The 15,043-nt window shown below is 40.9% G+C and overlaps 1 protein-coding gene across 5 annotated transcripts; it reads left to right on the forward strand.

The window, feature by feature from the left end:
• The first annotated feature begins 2,421 nt into the window (after positions 1-2,421).
• LOC124274326 lies at positions 2,422-12,722 on the forward strand. 5 transcript variants are annotated; one of them, XM_046709685.1, is made up of 4 exons: positions 2,422-2,532; positions 8,045-8,146; positions 10,717-10,787; positions 10,935-12,722. In XM_046709685.1, exons 3-4 carry the CDS (start codon positions 10,724-10,726, stop codon positions 12,602-12,604), a joined length of 1,734 nt encoding a protein of 577 aa, XP_046565641.1. In that variant the 5' UTR covers positions 2,422-2,532; positions 8,045-8,146; positions 10,717-10,723; the 3' UTR covers positions 12,605-12,722. The 5 variants fall into 5 exon arrangements, with proteins under 5 accessions (XP_046565641.1, XP_046565638.1, XP_046565640.1 ...); XM_046709684.1 differs by lacking the exon at positions 2,422-2,532 and adding an exon at positions 6,099-6,365; XM_046709682.1 differs by lacking the exon at positions 8,045-8,146.
• The last annotated feature ends 2,321 nt before the right edge of the window (positions 12,723-15,043 follow it).

A 15,043-nucleotide genomic window follows, 5' to 3' on the forward strand; every position in this document is an offset into this window, starting at 1 on the left:
AGTCAGAATCGTCGGGGCGGTGGGGTAGCCTGGTGGTTAAAGCGTTGGCTCGTCACGCCGAAGACCCGGGTTCGATTCCCCACATGGGTACAATGTGTTAAGCCCATTTCTGGTGTCCCCGCCGTTATATTGCTGGAATATTGCTAAAAGCGGCGTAAAACTAAACTCAGTCAGTCAGAATCGCCACGATTTCGTGTCTTTCGTTTACTTTCTAATTAAGCCAACGACTCGGTTGTGTATTTCTCTCTGGATACCTAACTCCTTGTGAAAACTCTTGAACCTCATTACACTCCCATAGCACATATCACTATGTTCAGTAATAACACTTTGCAAGACAATAAGAAAAGAACCTTCACAACGATTGTTTGATGTGAGTATTAAACGAAGCTTACGTAAAATCTCAATCTTATTCCGTACATGAAGGCATTATATTCAGTAAGAATGGAACTAACAGGCGCGCGATAAGTTGAGGCATCGGTCACAAGTACTGATGTGTCATTTGACCATTTGATGTATCAGATTTGGAAGTGTCCTTCCGAACCTTTTGAAAACTTTGCCAAGTGCTGATACAACAGTGTTAATTCGAGAGACATGAAATGAAGTTACCGATATCCGTTGAGCAATAGTAGTCTACAAATGTCAGTCTCCTTAATTTAGTAGACTTTCTTTAAGTAAAAGTCGCTATTGTTGCACACACTTTATTTTCACCCGCTTTCTATGCTCATTTAATAAACGTTCAGGATGCGCACCCCTGCACACCCACACCTCACACCCCACACTTCCCATGCCCTCTGGATCCGCCTATGCATTTAAGCGCACTCGCACCAAGCTCTAAGGATATGATGACATGGATTTGAATGAACACTTGCTTACTCTCTATCCTTACGGTGGGGACAACGGATTGTGCAACACACTGGCTGAGCCAGATGACAAAGTTGGGACATCCTCTCTCTCTCTCCCTCTCTCTCTCATGCTCTCTCTCTCTCTCTCTATCTCTCTCTCTCTCTCTCTCTCTCTCTCTCTCTCTCTCTCTCTCTCTCTCTCTCTCTCTCTCTCTCTCTCTCTCTCTCTCTCTCTCTCTCTCTCTCTCTCTCTCAAACGCCGTGAGTCTGGTTAACCTCATGACCAAGTAATCCCTTATAGCAGTGTCATACAGTCATTAATATTCCATGTCTTACAGTCACAGTAACTCGGTGTTATACAGTCATGGATATTTGATAATACACCTCGTATGACTAATACATGCTATTGAACATATGGTGAAGCTCGGACTCTTCAATCAACAAAAACATCGAACCATTTCAAGTAACATTATCGTCACAGCAGAAAACAACCATTATGCATCGAAACATTCAATTGGGCGTGAAAGTCAAAACAGCAAAATAACACATGTTATAAACTGACAGGTTGCTGGGGTACCTGCACTCCTGAGTGTCCCGTTGATATACCTGACTAATTATCATTAAAAAGCTTTCTCAAACATCGTCTCCAGTTGGGTAATTTGGATCTGGCAATATTACGTTATATTCAATAGAACAGGTCAAACTGAAACGTTTGTAACAGAATACTCAGAACACATATATTGTGTGAGATGTCCTGAACGCGGAAGTGTCAGTGTCATAGTGTCTTCCGGTGAAGCTATAAACACCTCATGTCCTCCCACTGGGAACTGCAGGCGTGCTGAGTCACCATGGAGAAATACATCGATTAGTTTCCATATCTCTTCTATTTTTATTACTTGTTTATGGAAATGATATGCTGTCGTTGCACCTGAACACAGTTGGGTCAGGTCATAAATTGATACGTATGTTGGCTCGACACTATTTGAACAAAGGAACATATAGACATTGTATGGGTTTTCCGTGAATTAGCTGACGGTATTGTGATATTTGCTATCAATCTCTCTGTGAGAAACAGATGTCTATAAATGACCCCCCTGACACTGATGAATATTACTATACATCCACTTTACGTTCATTTTATTATCTCTTTAACCATTGCACGAAATGACAAATCAAAATGTGTATAACGTCAATGAACGTTACTCAATGACATTTTTTTTATAGTTGTGTATTCGTAATTTATGCCAAGAAACAAACGAAATTGAAACCCTATCTGGCGCATTCAATCGTACTAGCCACAACTTAAAATGTCAAGCATTTATAAGCGTTGTACAATTATTGTATGAAGTATTGATCAACGCAAGGCTGGCGCGGTGTTTACAATAGCATTCTTTCATTAGTGTTCCTTCTGAACACGCGTAACCCTAATGATATCGTAGCTTAAAAACACGTTCTGATTTACAAAGGGCAGCTCAGTCTGTCGGATGAAATTCATACTAGTTTATCGATGTCGGATGTCGATTGCGTGTAAATAAGCCTGCATGTTCTCGCGCCCCGACTGGCGTGTATCGTCACTGGACCGTGACACGTCACACAATATGTGTATTACTACCAGGAAGACATGTAACGGTGCGCTCGGTATTCATACAGGGACAGTTATGGACAACGTGTGAAAATGTGTAAATGCAAGGTAGGTGCATGAAATGTGTCTTTTTGTTAGACTGGGCTGCAGGGCTGCTCCGCGTTTCATCTGTTGCCTAGTACCCAGGTCAAGTGACATTACGTTACTATGACAGCAGTGTCACCTGCCAGGCTTATATCAGGATATCAAAGGTAAACAGATGGTTTAGACCGACAAGGTGTGCAGAACATCCATCTGCTCATCTTCAACACACGTGTTCGTATCTGAATACACTGAAACCTCTTTAAACCGGAGAGTTATATCGGATTTACAAACACGTTGATTGTTGATATGTTGAGTGGTGTTTAATTTAGGTATGTTTCCTCGTCGTGTTATGGAAGCACTACTGTAGCAATTGTAGCCGATGTTCCTTATTAGCACACAGTGAACCAGTAACATGAAGGTGTATGTAATCTATATATACAACGTCAGCTATGACTGCATGATCTAATAACAGTAACAAACGTATAACACCAATATCACATTCATGTTTAATGTATAATGATATTTTTTCTAAAACTATTGGCGTTTGGTTGACATTTTACCTCACTCACTCACTCTATTTACCGCTAGCACAGCTTGTTCAACGCCGAACCAAATCTATTTCCGTTCAGAGTGGCCTACGAATATGAGCACAAAAAAAAAGAAGAATTATTATTGTGTCCAGTTCGGCATAACTTTATATCTAAAGCAAGTTTATGTGCAATCCTCCCCCACAAATAATAGTCATATTTCATCATGGAGTGTGTGTGTTACCAAGTATCGATTATATCGGCATGTTGTCCGCCCTGGGCACAACAATCATGCGTTCATTGATCGCACCGCCTTCCGCGTCAAGGCGATAATGCACCAGACACACGTGCCTGTTGTTTATGTGAAAACGAACGAGGGTTAGACATAAAAGCTGCACCATATGATACCAATGGCGATTGTCAGTTTTCATTCTTCTTATGATTATTGCATCTTATTAACTATTTTTATCATTATGTATACCAAAAAGCAAACGAAACCGTCATCATCAGGTTTTTAGGTAATCTGAAAATAAAATTATAACACTAACTAAATTTAATTTCGTTTAAATCAATTTTTTGAATGTATATAAAACCCAACTGACCAGTGTGGTGACATGCGGTCTTTCAGTGACTGAGTAAGTGGGTTTAGTTTTACACCGCAACTTAGCAATATTCCAGTTATATGGCGGCGGTCTGTAAATAATCGAGTCTGGACCAGACAATCCAGTGATCAACAGCATGAGCATCGATCTTCGCAATTGGGAACCGATGACATGTGGCAACCAAGTCAGCGTGCCTGACCACGCGGTCTTTCAGACTTAAAAGCTAAATGACAAGCGACTCTTCATAATGTGATTGTTTTGCATAACTTGGGTTATCCGGGGTAATAAAACAATAAAAATCAAATTGTAGCTCTTTGAGCGTGCGCCTCCGTGGTGCATCATGTTTACATTACAAAATATCAAAACTATTTAGATGATTATATGCCCAATCTTCTTTCCAGTCAAGCATGGGGGTTATGAGTTATGTGTTCCTTATCACATTACTATGTATACTACCCATCAAAAGTTTAGACTCACTAGTGTAAATGTAGCCACTTACTTGTCCACTGTTCTAAACTAGCTTTTGCAAAATATTCCATACTGTTTAAAGGTACTGTTTAGTTATGAACTGGTGTATTGTAAAACATATTCGTAACATTGAAAAGATTATTGTCATGAGTTCAGTAAATGATTAAAATCTGTGAAAATTGGCGAATTCTTAACAAAACTTTACACCAAAACGCATCTGTTCACATGCACGACATTTGCTCATGCCTTCGCAATTTGAAGCATCATCCTTGTGCAATTCATCTGCATAAATTCAGGTTTTCAGTTGGTTCCCCAAGTTGGTGGAGAAATTCATCTTCGATGTAACCACATACATATACATAACATATAGTGAGTGCTTTAAGTGAGTCTAAACTTTGATGGGTAGTATAGTTAAAAACAATGAAACCGCCTCATCCGTATCTAAAACACGAAAAACGAGGGTGCTGAAACACACCAGCACTATGTTTGATTCAAACGCCCAATCACAACAACCTAGTGCGTGTGGAAGACAGACTTTCCATGCAGCTTATGGCAACTTTTGAATCAAACATGGTGCTGGTGAGTTTCAGCACCCTCGTTTTTCGCTCTTTTTGACAATGTTTCATTTCACTCAAACTCAACGAATACTGAATCAGTTTCCAGACGGCATATTCCATGTCGTTTAAAGTGCCCATTAAGCACACAAAAAGTTGCATTTTTACCTTAGAGTATAATTGACCTCACCACGTCTAAGTTTATTTATGACTATCAAATTTTAGGGTGTTCCCATACTTTTTGTTTGTAGTATATATTCACAGCGGGAAACACATTCCACAAGACCTGTGATTAGAGACATGACTTCAACTTTCCAATAATAAGCTAGACAAAAATGTTTATCAGCTTTGGGTGTCAGCTTTTCATAATGTTTAAGGTACAATTGATCGTGCCCTTTCCTCGAAGATTACAAAGAGCATTGTGAAGAGTGTTTGACCTGGGTCACAGCATACCTCACTAAGCAGCTTTCCGTGATAGTAATAGTAGAGTGGAGGATATTTCCAAATTTACTGCAGTTGTAACAAAATGGAGCTGTCACCTATTTGGACATTTTATATATTTTTGTTATTTTGTGTGTGTGTGTGTGTTTGCGCGCGCGTGTGTGTGTGTGTGTGTGTGAGCGTAGCGCGCGTGCGTGTGTGTGTGTGTGTGTGTGTGTGTGTGTGTGTGTGTGTGTGTGTGTGTGTGTGAACAGCCGCTTAGAACAGTTAATAGGTTTCTGGTACGGGTAAGGGAGGCAACTCTCCAATACAATTTGCTACGCTTCAGGCGACTGGACCACTCCTGCCTCTCGGAAGAAATAACACTTCAAGCATAACCACTGGTACACATACAAAGATATCAACGGCTATTGATATTGGATCATGTTTGATTGGTACTATGTAACTATGACACAATGTCACTTTTGTTGGGGGGCCGACAGAATTCTGATAGGAAAAATATATTGTCAGCTGCACCAAATACCTTGTTGCGAGACGGCTTTCAGCAACAAAATCTATTTCGACTCATACTTTCTATTAAAGAAGGGGCGACGGGGTAGCCGAGTGGTTAAAGCATCCGCTCGTCACGCCCAAGAACCGGGTTTGATTCCCCACATGGGTACAATGTGTGAAGCCCATTTCTGGTGTCCCCCGCCGTGATATTGCTGGAATATTGTTAAAAGCGACGTAAGACCATACTCACTCACTCACCACTGTGCTACTCGATCCTACGATCAGCAGATCATGCAACAACTAAGGGACGTAACTATGCATTACGCTTACATAGACCACCTGGGCAACGGCCGCCTGAAGTTTCGCAGATGTCAGCTATTATTCTTATTCATTGTAAGTTAGCTTATTACTAGTATCGACAGCACATTGTGTTACAGAATCATTCTCTCCCAGAGTCGACTTGATGCTTTTATTGATTTTAATCGTCATAAAGCTGACACTCAAAGCGCCGTCCGTGAACACTTTACGTACGACAGACTGTACAACATTAATACATAGTTGTCATTGTGAAATGGCAGACTTTATCAAAGGAACTTAATAACATACATCAGATACATTCTATTAGCTCGCCATTGATCAGTCCACTTAGCTTCGGTCGATATAGGCCTCAATTTGCAGTCCATTACAATGTTGCATGGCACATATGTTTATAACTGGTGCCACATGGAACTCTCCGGCAGTTCAACTTGGAACACTGCCACATCTGCAGACAGGTAGGCAATGACTTTCTAGCTTTAGTTCTAAATCATCAGTGTTTACCTGGAATGCAGCAGCATACAAAAATAATATTTCATCATTAACGATGTCTAAGTTTATTTATTTCGCTAACTTTATATATTGATGAAGAGGTTTTGTATTCATACATTACCGTTTTCTCAATTGTACCTTCTCATATTTCCAGTATTAGGATACAGAGAAACAGGCTATGCGCGGAGACCTCGTTAAGACAAAGCCCAATTAAACTGTGTTACTGTGGTACAATCTACAAGAAACACAACGACGTGTAATCCTATGTTAGGGGTCTTCTTAATGGGACTATGTAAATCCCAGCATATTATAAGGAGATGTTTTATTTATGCATTATGTTAGAGAGTGAGACATGTAAGTTCGCCTGTCCGAACATGTCAGTGAAGTTAATCTTATGTAGATAGAGGTAGACGTTAATATGGATAGTAGATAAAGGTAGAGGTAGATACAGGTACAGCTAAAAAGGTAGAGAAGGATACAGGTAGGGGTTTCTACAGATAAACCTAGATAAAAGGTACAGCTAAAAAGGTAGAGAAAGATCCAGGAAGAGTTTTATACAGGTAAAACTAGATAAATGGTAGAGGTAGATACAGTTAAAACTACTTCCAGGTAGAGGTAGATCCAGGTAGAGGTTTATACGGGTAAAACTAGATGAAAGGTAGAGGTAGATACAGTTAAAACTACTTCCAGGTAGAGGTAGATACAGGTAGAGGTTTATACAGGTAAAACTAGATAAAAGGTAGAGGTAGATACAGTTAAAACTACTTCCAGGTAGATGTAGATCCATGTAGAGGTTTATACAGGTAAAACTAGATGAAAGGTAGAGGTAGATACAGTTAAAACTACTTCCAGGTAGAGGTAGATACAGGTAGAGGTTTATACAGGTAAAACTAGATAAAAGGTAGAGGTAGATACAGTTAAAACTACTTCCAGGTAGAGGTAGATCCAGGTAGAGGTTTATACAGGTAAAACTAGATAAAAGGTAGAGGTAGATACAGTTAAAACTACTTCCAGGTAGAGGTAGATACAGTTAAAACTACTTTCAGGTAGAGGTAGATACAGATACGACTAAATTAGGTAGAGGTAGATCCAGGTAGAGGTTTATACAGGTAAAACTAGATAAAAGGTAGAGGTAGATACAGTTAAAACTACTTTCAAGTAGAGGTAGATCCAGGTACGACTAAATTAGGTGGAGGTAGATGCAGGTAAACCTAGTTAAAGGTAGAGGTAGACATAATCTGAGAAGGAAGATTTACAAAAGAAAACCTATATGTACCGATCACAGTTGCAGGTTGACCTTAATCTCCTCATTGTTGTCATTGTATAGCGAGGTTTTGTGCACGGCGTTGTGGTGCTAATGGCGGGTGGCAGCTGTAACTGCTGCAGGTGTACAGCACTGAGGCCTGCTGCCGGCTCTGTAGGTGTTGATGATAGGTCGTTCACGTCACGTATTTGACACTGATTCATGTGTTTGCTCTGTATTTTTGGAAGTTGACGTCGTCGTACCTGCCACATTGTACAAACTGTCACGTGGTTTCTAGACAGGGTTTCAGTACAGTTCATTATATAAGACAATTATAAAATCAAATTTACAAGCAATGAATTATTAATACTTAGTTATGGCTCTTTTCTTCCGTTCAAGCAGACACGCATGTACCATACAGTTAAACAGAGACTGGGCTCCAGTCTCGGCATGCGTGCGACGTGCAGGGAACATATGCTTCACTCAGACTGCACAAGATTACAGGTACGGTCGAGTTCCTGTTTCTGTAACAATATTTACTTAGCCATAAAAATGTGCTATGTATATGTGCGCGTGTGTGTGTGTTTTAACATGTTATGGCGCAGGGAAAATGCTACACTTCTATCTCAATCAAAAATGCCAACCATGCAGTTCAACAACAATAACCAATACCGGACAAATATGAATATTACCCTTTTATAGTTGAGACTTTGGCTACGAAAGGATTAGGGTGTCGTAAATAGCTAAAACTTTACATAAAAAGAGCCGAAGATTGCTTTGAGAAAGCCTGAACGGAAAAAAATACTAAGAAATTAGCATATATGCTAACACGCATTTGCTCTTCAGCCACGAATCTTTACATAAAGCATACCTAATATCTGTTACAATACAAAAATATTCAAGTATTGCTTGTGCGGGGTGGGTTAATATGATCCAAAGATCGATCAAGTATATCTTGTAGACTTAGTGTTGTGGACCATGAGTATAATATTAGGCTTGTTAGTTATTTCTGTCTTCAATAAGGAAACAAATATGTTCCACAGCTTACATGTAATCGAACTATCAGTGTGTTTCGTACACTCATATCAACCTCAAATATAACATTATTACAAAATATTACATTGTACATTCTTCAAATCCTTCTAGTTAGACGCTATATTGCAATCGTGTTGAATATGTGAAAATCTGCAGGTATTTGTATGTATTGTATATACATGTAAGTGTATGTCTGTCTGTCTGTCTGTCTGTCTGTATGTATGTATGTATGTATGTATGTGTGTGTATGTGTGTGTGTGTGTGTGTGTGTGTGTATGTGTATGTATGTATGTATGTATGTATGTATGTATGTATGTATGTATGTATGTATGTATGTATGTATGTATGTATGTGTATGGATGTATGTATGTGTGTATGTATGTAGGTAGGTAGGTAGGTAGGTAGGTATGTATGTGTATGTGTATGTATGTATGTATGTATGTATGTATGTATGTAGGTATGTAGGTATGTAGGTAGGTAGGTAGGTAGGTAGGTAGGTGTGTAGGTAGGTGTGTGTGTGTGTGTGTGTGTGTGTGTGTGTGTGTGTGTGTATGGATGGATGGATGTGTGGGGGGGTGGTAGGGGTGGGTGCGGGCGGGTGCGGGCGGGCAGCAGTGTGCATGTATGGATGTATGTATGTATGTACGTATGTACGTACGTATATATGTATGTATGTACACATGCCTTCGATTTACCTCTACCTGTACCTTATATCGTCGTACCTGTATCTACCTCTACCTATATCTACCTGAAATTGTATCTACCGCCATGTGTATATATCTCCCCGTATATTAGATGTATTCGAGTCCACCTGTACCTGTATGTTGTTGTATCTATTATACCTGTAGCGTCACCGAATCACCAACTGACTTGCTGTTATGTGTCTTTGTGCCAGTATCTGAAGGTATAGGTCAAGGTTATACCTGTAACAAGTAACGTCTTTTTTTCAAGTAAAATCCTATTCACAAGTAAGTCATTTGTGTCTGATATTCCTGGTGGTGAATACCTGTGTCAACAAAAGCACATACCTGTCAGTCGAGTTATAGTCCTACGGCGGAGACCCGGATGTAAACACATATGTAGCTACATGTCACTAATCTAACACTGTTTCCTTTACAAGGATGAACTGTCATTTGTTTCATTACTTACCACTGACATCAGGTAATGAAGTATTAATACAGATTTCCCAGATCTAATTTTATCTAATGTTAATCTCAACCTACTCTTCACGGGGGTACCCGATAGCTGGACACGTATCCTTTCTACCTGCATCAACAAAATGACATAAAACAATTCAAGGACATGTGTAACGTTATTACATGTACAGTATTTTAAAATAAACTAAATGAATGTCTTACCGATAATACCTCTTTATTCATGCAAGTTTGTGTTACCTAACGTTGTACCAGGCAACAGGGTTCGATTCCCCACATGGGTACAATGTGCGAAGCCCATTTCTGGTGTCCATCGCCGTGATATTGCTGCAATATTTCTAAAAACTCTGTGAAACCCAGGCTTAGGGTTATGCTGTGATGCCCCTAAACCCATGGAGTGCAGTCATATTCTAATCAGCGACACGTTTCAATATGAGCGTTAGAATTCAATAACAACAGTTACGCCCTGTTTGTACCTGCCATGTTGTGTATACGTACCGTGTATATTTCATTGTATGGAAGGCGAGGTATGATCACGCAGCATTGTGCTGCCTCGCCACTTTTATGACCTTGTACCTTTTGGGCTTATTTGTTGAAACTTACTAGACACAGCGCCGAACATGCTAGACTAACGCTTAGTCCCTATAATATACACTGTATATAGTTTTGATAGTAACAAATAGACCCATTTAAATTTAAAAGGAGCCCCAGTGAGTTAGGAGATTCAGAGTCTGAACCTGGTGAAATCTAGACTTGCTTCACTTAGGACTTTAGCATTGCATGGAGAGACAATAATGTAGTTCAGTGACTGTGAGACAGACTACAAGAAAGGTTTAAACAAGTAGTAATCGCTGACGGGCTTCTAAGCTTCTGCATCTGTTTCAGGTAAGCTATGGAATACTACAGATACTTGGTAGCATGGGCTTCTCTGCTGCTGTGGATCTACCCTGCGATTGGTCAGTATAAGTACACGTTTATATACATATGTCGAAAATGACAAAAGAAATCTTATCGAATCAACCTTTCTTTATGGAGACATATTGAACACTCTTTAAAAAATGTTCACAGTACATATCTTGATATTATGTATTTTTTTCATTCAGGTCAAGACATTTGCACAAGTACATCGTTCTATCTCCATCGAAATAACACAATCTGCCCCAATCGGGGCGACGTGAACATCTTCCAGAAGTTTGGGTTTCAACCTGATGCTGTCCCGCGGGATCTGTCTGGCTATGTTCCCCGCCTTCTCCACGAAGACTCCGTCGTCCACCACGTAGACAGCAATAAGGCCTTTGTGAAGGTGGGGAGCGGCCACGAGGGCGTCGTGTACAGAGCCGAGATTAAGGATTCTAGAACACCCATCATTGTCAAGACATTGATGAACAAGAACTTTCATCAAATCTTCCACGAGGCACGGATTCTGACGTATCTAGATGACGTACCTTCCGTCCCAGACGTAGTTGGTCTTCTGCCAACTGGACCGAGTATGAATAACTTGTCAATAGTGTCAGAGTATATAAAAAATAGTTCCACAATTGGCGTGTGGTTCAACAACTCCCATAAAGTCAGTGGCTGCCAGTGGTTAAACATTTCCTATCAAATAGCAGGTGCGCTGAGACACATAAACGAGAAGTATGTTCTCCATAATGATCTTCACCACAAAAACATCCTCATCCAATGGAGAAGGTCGGACCCAAAGGTTTATTTCATTGACTTCGGGGACTCTACATTCCGCCATGGCAGGGCTGTTAAGAACTTCAACCCATATGACAACAAATCACGCCATGTTTACCTCCCACCGGAAGTGTCTTACGACCAGTCGACTCCGGCAAGTGATATATATAGCGCTGGGCAAAACCTCCAAACTATCGGGCGTCTGGCTAAAATAGACAAGCTGATTCACCTGGCGGCTGAGTGCATGAAAAAGGATCCGGACTCCAGAATATCCGTGCGGGCCCTTGAGGAGGCTCTCCTCGCTCTTCTACAGAAATCCTGCCCTTTATCTCCCGATATCTCAAAGCAAAGAGAGTCACATGCCCATCAACCTTGCAGTGGGAAACACCGCGCTTTTCATCATCTATCATTACCCATCCTGTTACTGAAGGACTTTACAATATATAAAAGACCTATGATATTCCAAGGCTGGCATATAGCAAAGTATAATCCTGCAAAGGAGACAGTGGTGATTCGAACGTTTAAGAGGGTAAGCTTTAGATACATTCGTCATTGTGCGAGAGTGAGCTTATATCTGAATGACACGAGTTATGTCCCTTTGTTCAAGGGCGTTGTATTTATGGGACCTCTGCTGGCTGACATGGCGCTGGTGCAGAAGGGTGTAAGTGACAGCGTTACGCTGTCGAACGTTGTCCACGACCGAAGCTCTTTCAATGAAGTCCAGAGAGTAAACTTGCTGAGGGAGGTTGCAAAAGCACTCATTGTATTTAATCAAAGACATCTTGGGTGTACTCGTTTGCATACAGATGATATTCTTATAAACTTTATAAATAACAGACCCTCAATCAAATTTATCAGTCTCGGTCGAATACACTATGGACGAAATCCTAAGGTCAAGTACAAACTAACCAGAAAACCGAGATATATTGGAGGAAGGGGTCATCGCTATCGCAGCCGAGTCCGGTTTTCTAGTATGATACAACAATTGCTCCCGGAATTCTATGACCACGTGAACGAACAGAGCTCAGCAAATGCGTCATCTCAGATAGCTATGGACATCAATTCTGTCTCCGACTGGATGTTTTCTATTAGTTAAGATTACCGACCTCTGTATACATGTATGTATATGGCTATTTTACCTTCTATTGTTGAACATTGGATCTGAATCACAATATTACTTGTTACCTGTTATGTGTTTGTGAATGACAGTCTATGTATGGTTCAGCACTCAGGAATAGCCAAACTACAAGGGTAGGCTAAAAGTTCTGGGCCTTACTAGAAGAGTTATTAGGGTACTCCCTCACCAGTTTGTATGTATTAGAGAGGCGGTAGCAGAGTGGTTAAAGCGTTCGCTCGTCACGCCGAAAAACCCCGGGTTCGATTCCCTACGTGGGTACAATATGTGAAGCCCATTTATGGTGTCCCCTACCGTGCCATTGATGGACTGTTGCTAATAGCGGCGTAAAACTAAACTCACTCATTCAGTTGAATGTATTCATTACAGTAATCCTCATGCTTACGTCCTCCAGTTGAATCGGTCATCATGTATATGTAGTCATCAATTGATGAAAATCGATAACCCTGGATACCGTGCTGTCATCAAGACGTAGTATTTGCAACTGCAAGGGTGAGCACCATCATCCATGAGATCATGACTTCAGAAAACTTATACAGATTTAAACTTGATACCCGTTTCCGTGCAACTGTTAAGAGGTAGGTAGTTGAGATGCGTGGAGACTCGAAGATCATCAAATATCATGACTTTACAGGCGTTCGCTCGTCACGCCGAAGGCTCGGGTTCGATTCCCCACATGGGCACAATGTGTGAAGCCTATTTCTGGTGTCCCCCGCCGTGATATTGCTGGGATATTGCTAAAAGCATTCAGCCTCCTCCGTTTCCGCCAGGTTTGTATAAGTGGGAATCGTGTTGTAAAATGACAAAGAGATCAACCAACCACAGTTACCCTCACAACATCTTACGTCTGTAATAATGGTATCTGGATCAGGAGAACCGGTGATTGATATCATGAGCAACGTTTCATTTCGACAGGATACGATGACTTTCAATCACCCAAGTTGCCATGGTGTCAGCTCTTACGACAAGCATAGATTCTCTGAGCTGACTCTCCTCTAGAACAAGAAGAGATGGAACTTGAACTATCCTGTGTTTAGTCCTGTGTGTCCTGGCAGTGAGACATGCCAACCCCGCACATCACGTGTTAATCTACACCATCCGCAATGTTGTTACATTCTCTTTAAGAAACATTTTGAACATCATTCAATGTGGAACTTCATAGCAATGGTTGGAAGTACACACATTGTATTATCTCTCGTTGTTTTCGTTGAACATACTCTTATCCTACGACCATGTGTTATTTTGTTTTATTTCATATTTCATTTGTATTCTGAATACCAAATTTGAATTCAACCCCGGAGCGCGGGTGGCCCAGCCTAATAAGAAGCTGTGTGTTTTAGCGAAAAACGGTGCGAGAAAACTTGTGGTTATGTGTTCGAATCCAAAATTGTTCCTGATCACACGTCTAGGTTTATGTGCATCGTTCACATGCTGGTAGGCCTCAACAAGGCGGAGAATGTCTATCTGTCACAACCCAGAACAACAACAGAACGACGATTACAGGGCCAATTTGTTTACAACCCACTGTTCATATAACCCTCATACATGTCACAACAATCACACCGCACACACGCGCGCGCGCACACACACACACACACACACACATACGCTCTTGTTTACATAACTGTACATTCAAACTTAATACTTCCTTCTTAGTACTTGGTACTACCACCAGTTAGCTAAAGTTAATTAGTTAATCAGTACTTGATGGAATATCAGTCTACAGTTCTCAAGCCCGAGTCCAACAACTGGTTATTGCACTACAATTTCAGTTCATCCAACTGACCACTCAGTCCATCACCTCGTCCTCCGACTAAACAGCTCTTGCACAGTGGCACACCTGTAAAATGAACCTGCTGTATTTCATTACATGGGTGGGCGGTGGGGTAGCCTAGTGGTTAAAGCGTTCGCTCGTGACGCCGAAGACCCGGGTTCGATTCCCCACGTGGGTACAATGTGTGAAGCCCATTTCTTGTGTCCCCCGCCGTGATATTGCTGGAATATTGCTAAAGCGGCGTAAAACCAAACTCACTCATTACATGGGTATCAGTGTATGTGACCTCACCACTGTAGGTTTCATGTATAGCCGTTGAATAACGAACCCACTGCTAGCACGTTAATCGTTACTCGACATATAAATAACGAGACACGAATCTGTTGGGAGTCAGGCACCTAATACTTATTATTCCATGTCTGAACAACAAACTTGGTGCTGGATAGCTATATTTTATATTTGATAGAACTGATGGGCTCAACGAACCCACTGCTATCACGTTATTCGAAAAACAAATAACGAATAACGAACCCGCTGCTGACATCAGACTGCTCGAGTTACCTCCCCTCAATTGCATGCCACGTAAACATTCTTCAAGGCGATCAAAAGGTTTATCTCAAATTTTC

The sequence above is a fragment of the Haliotis rubra genome, unplaced genomic scaffold, assembly GCF_003918875.1.
Source record: "Haliotis rubra isolate DU_JTF1 unplaced genomic scaffold, ASM391887v1 Scf19, whole genome shotgun sequence".
Classification (NCBI taxonomy): Eukaryota; Metazoa; Mollusca; class Gastropoda; order Lepetellida; family Haliotidae; genus Haliotis; species Haliotis rubra.

Bases quoted from the DNA above. Each gene is read 5' to 3' on its own strand.
- LOC124274326 (XM_046709685.1), top strand. From the start codon at position 10,724: ATGGAATACTACAGATACTTGGTAGCATGGGCTTCTCTGCTGCTGTGG. The intron at 10,788-10,934 runs GTCAGTATAAGT...TTTTTCATTCAG, and splicing joins GTGGATCTACCCTGCGATTG to GTCAAGACATTTGCACAAGT.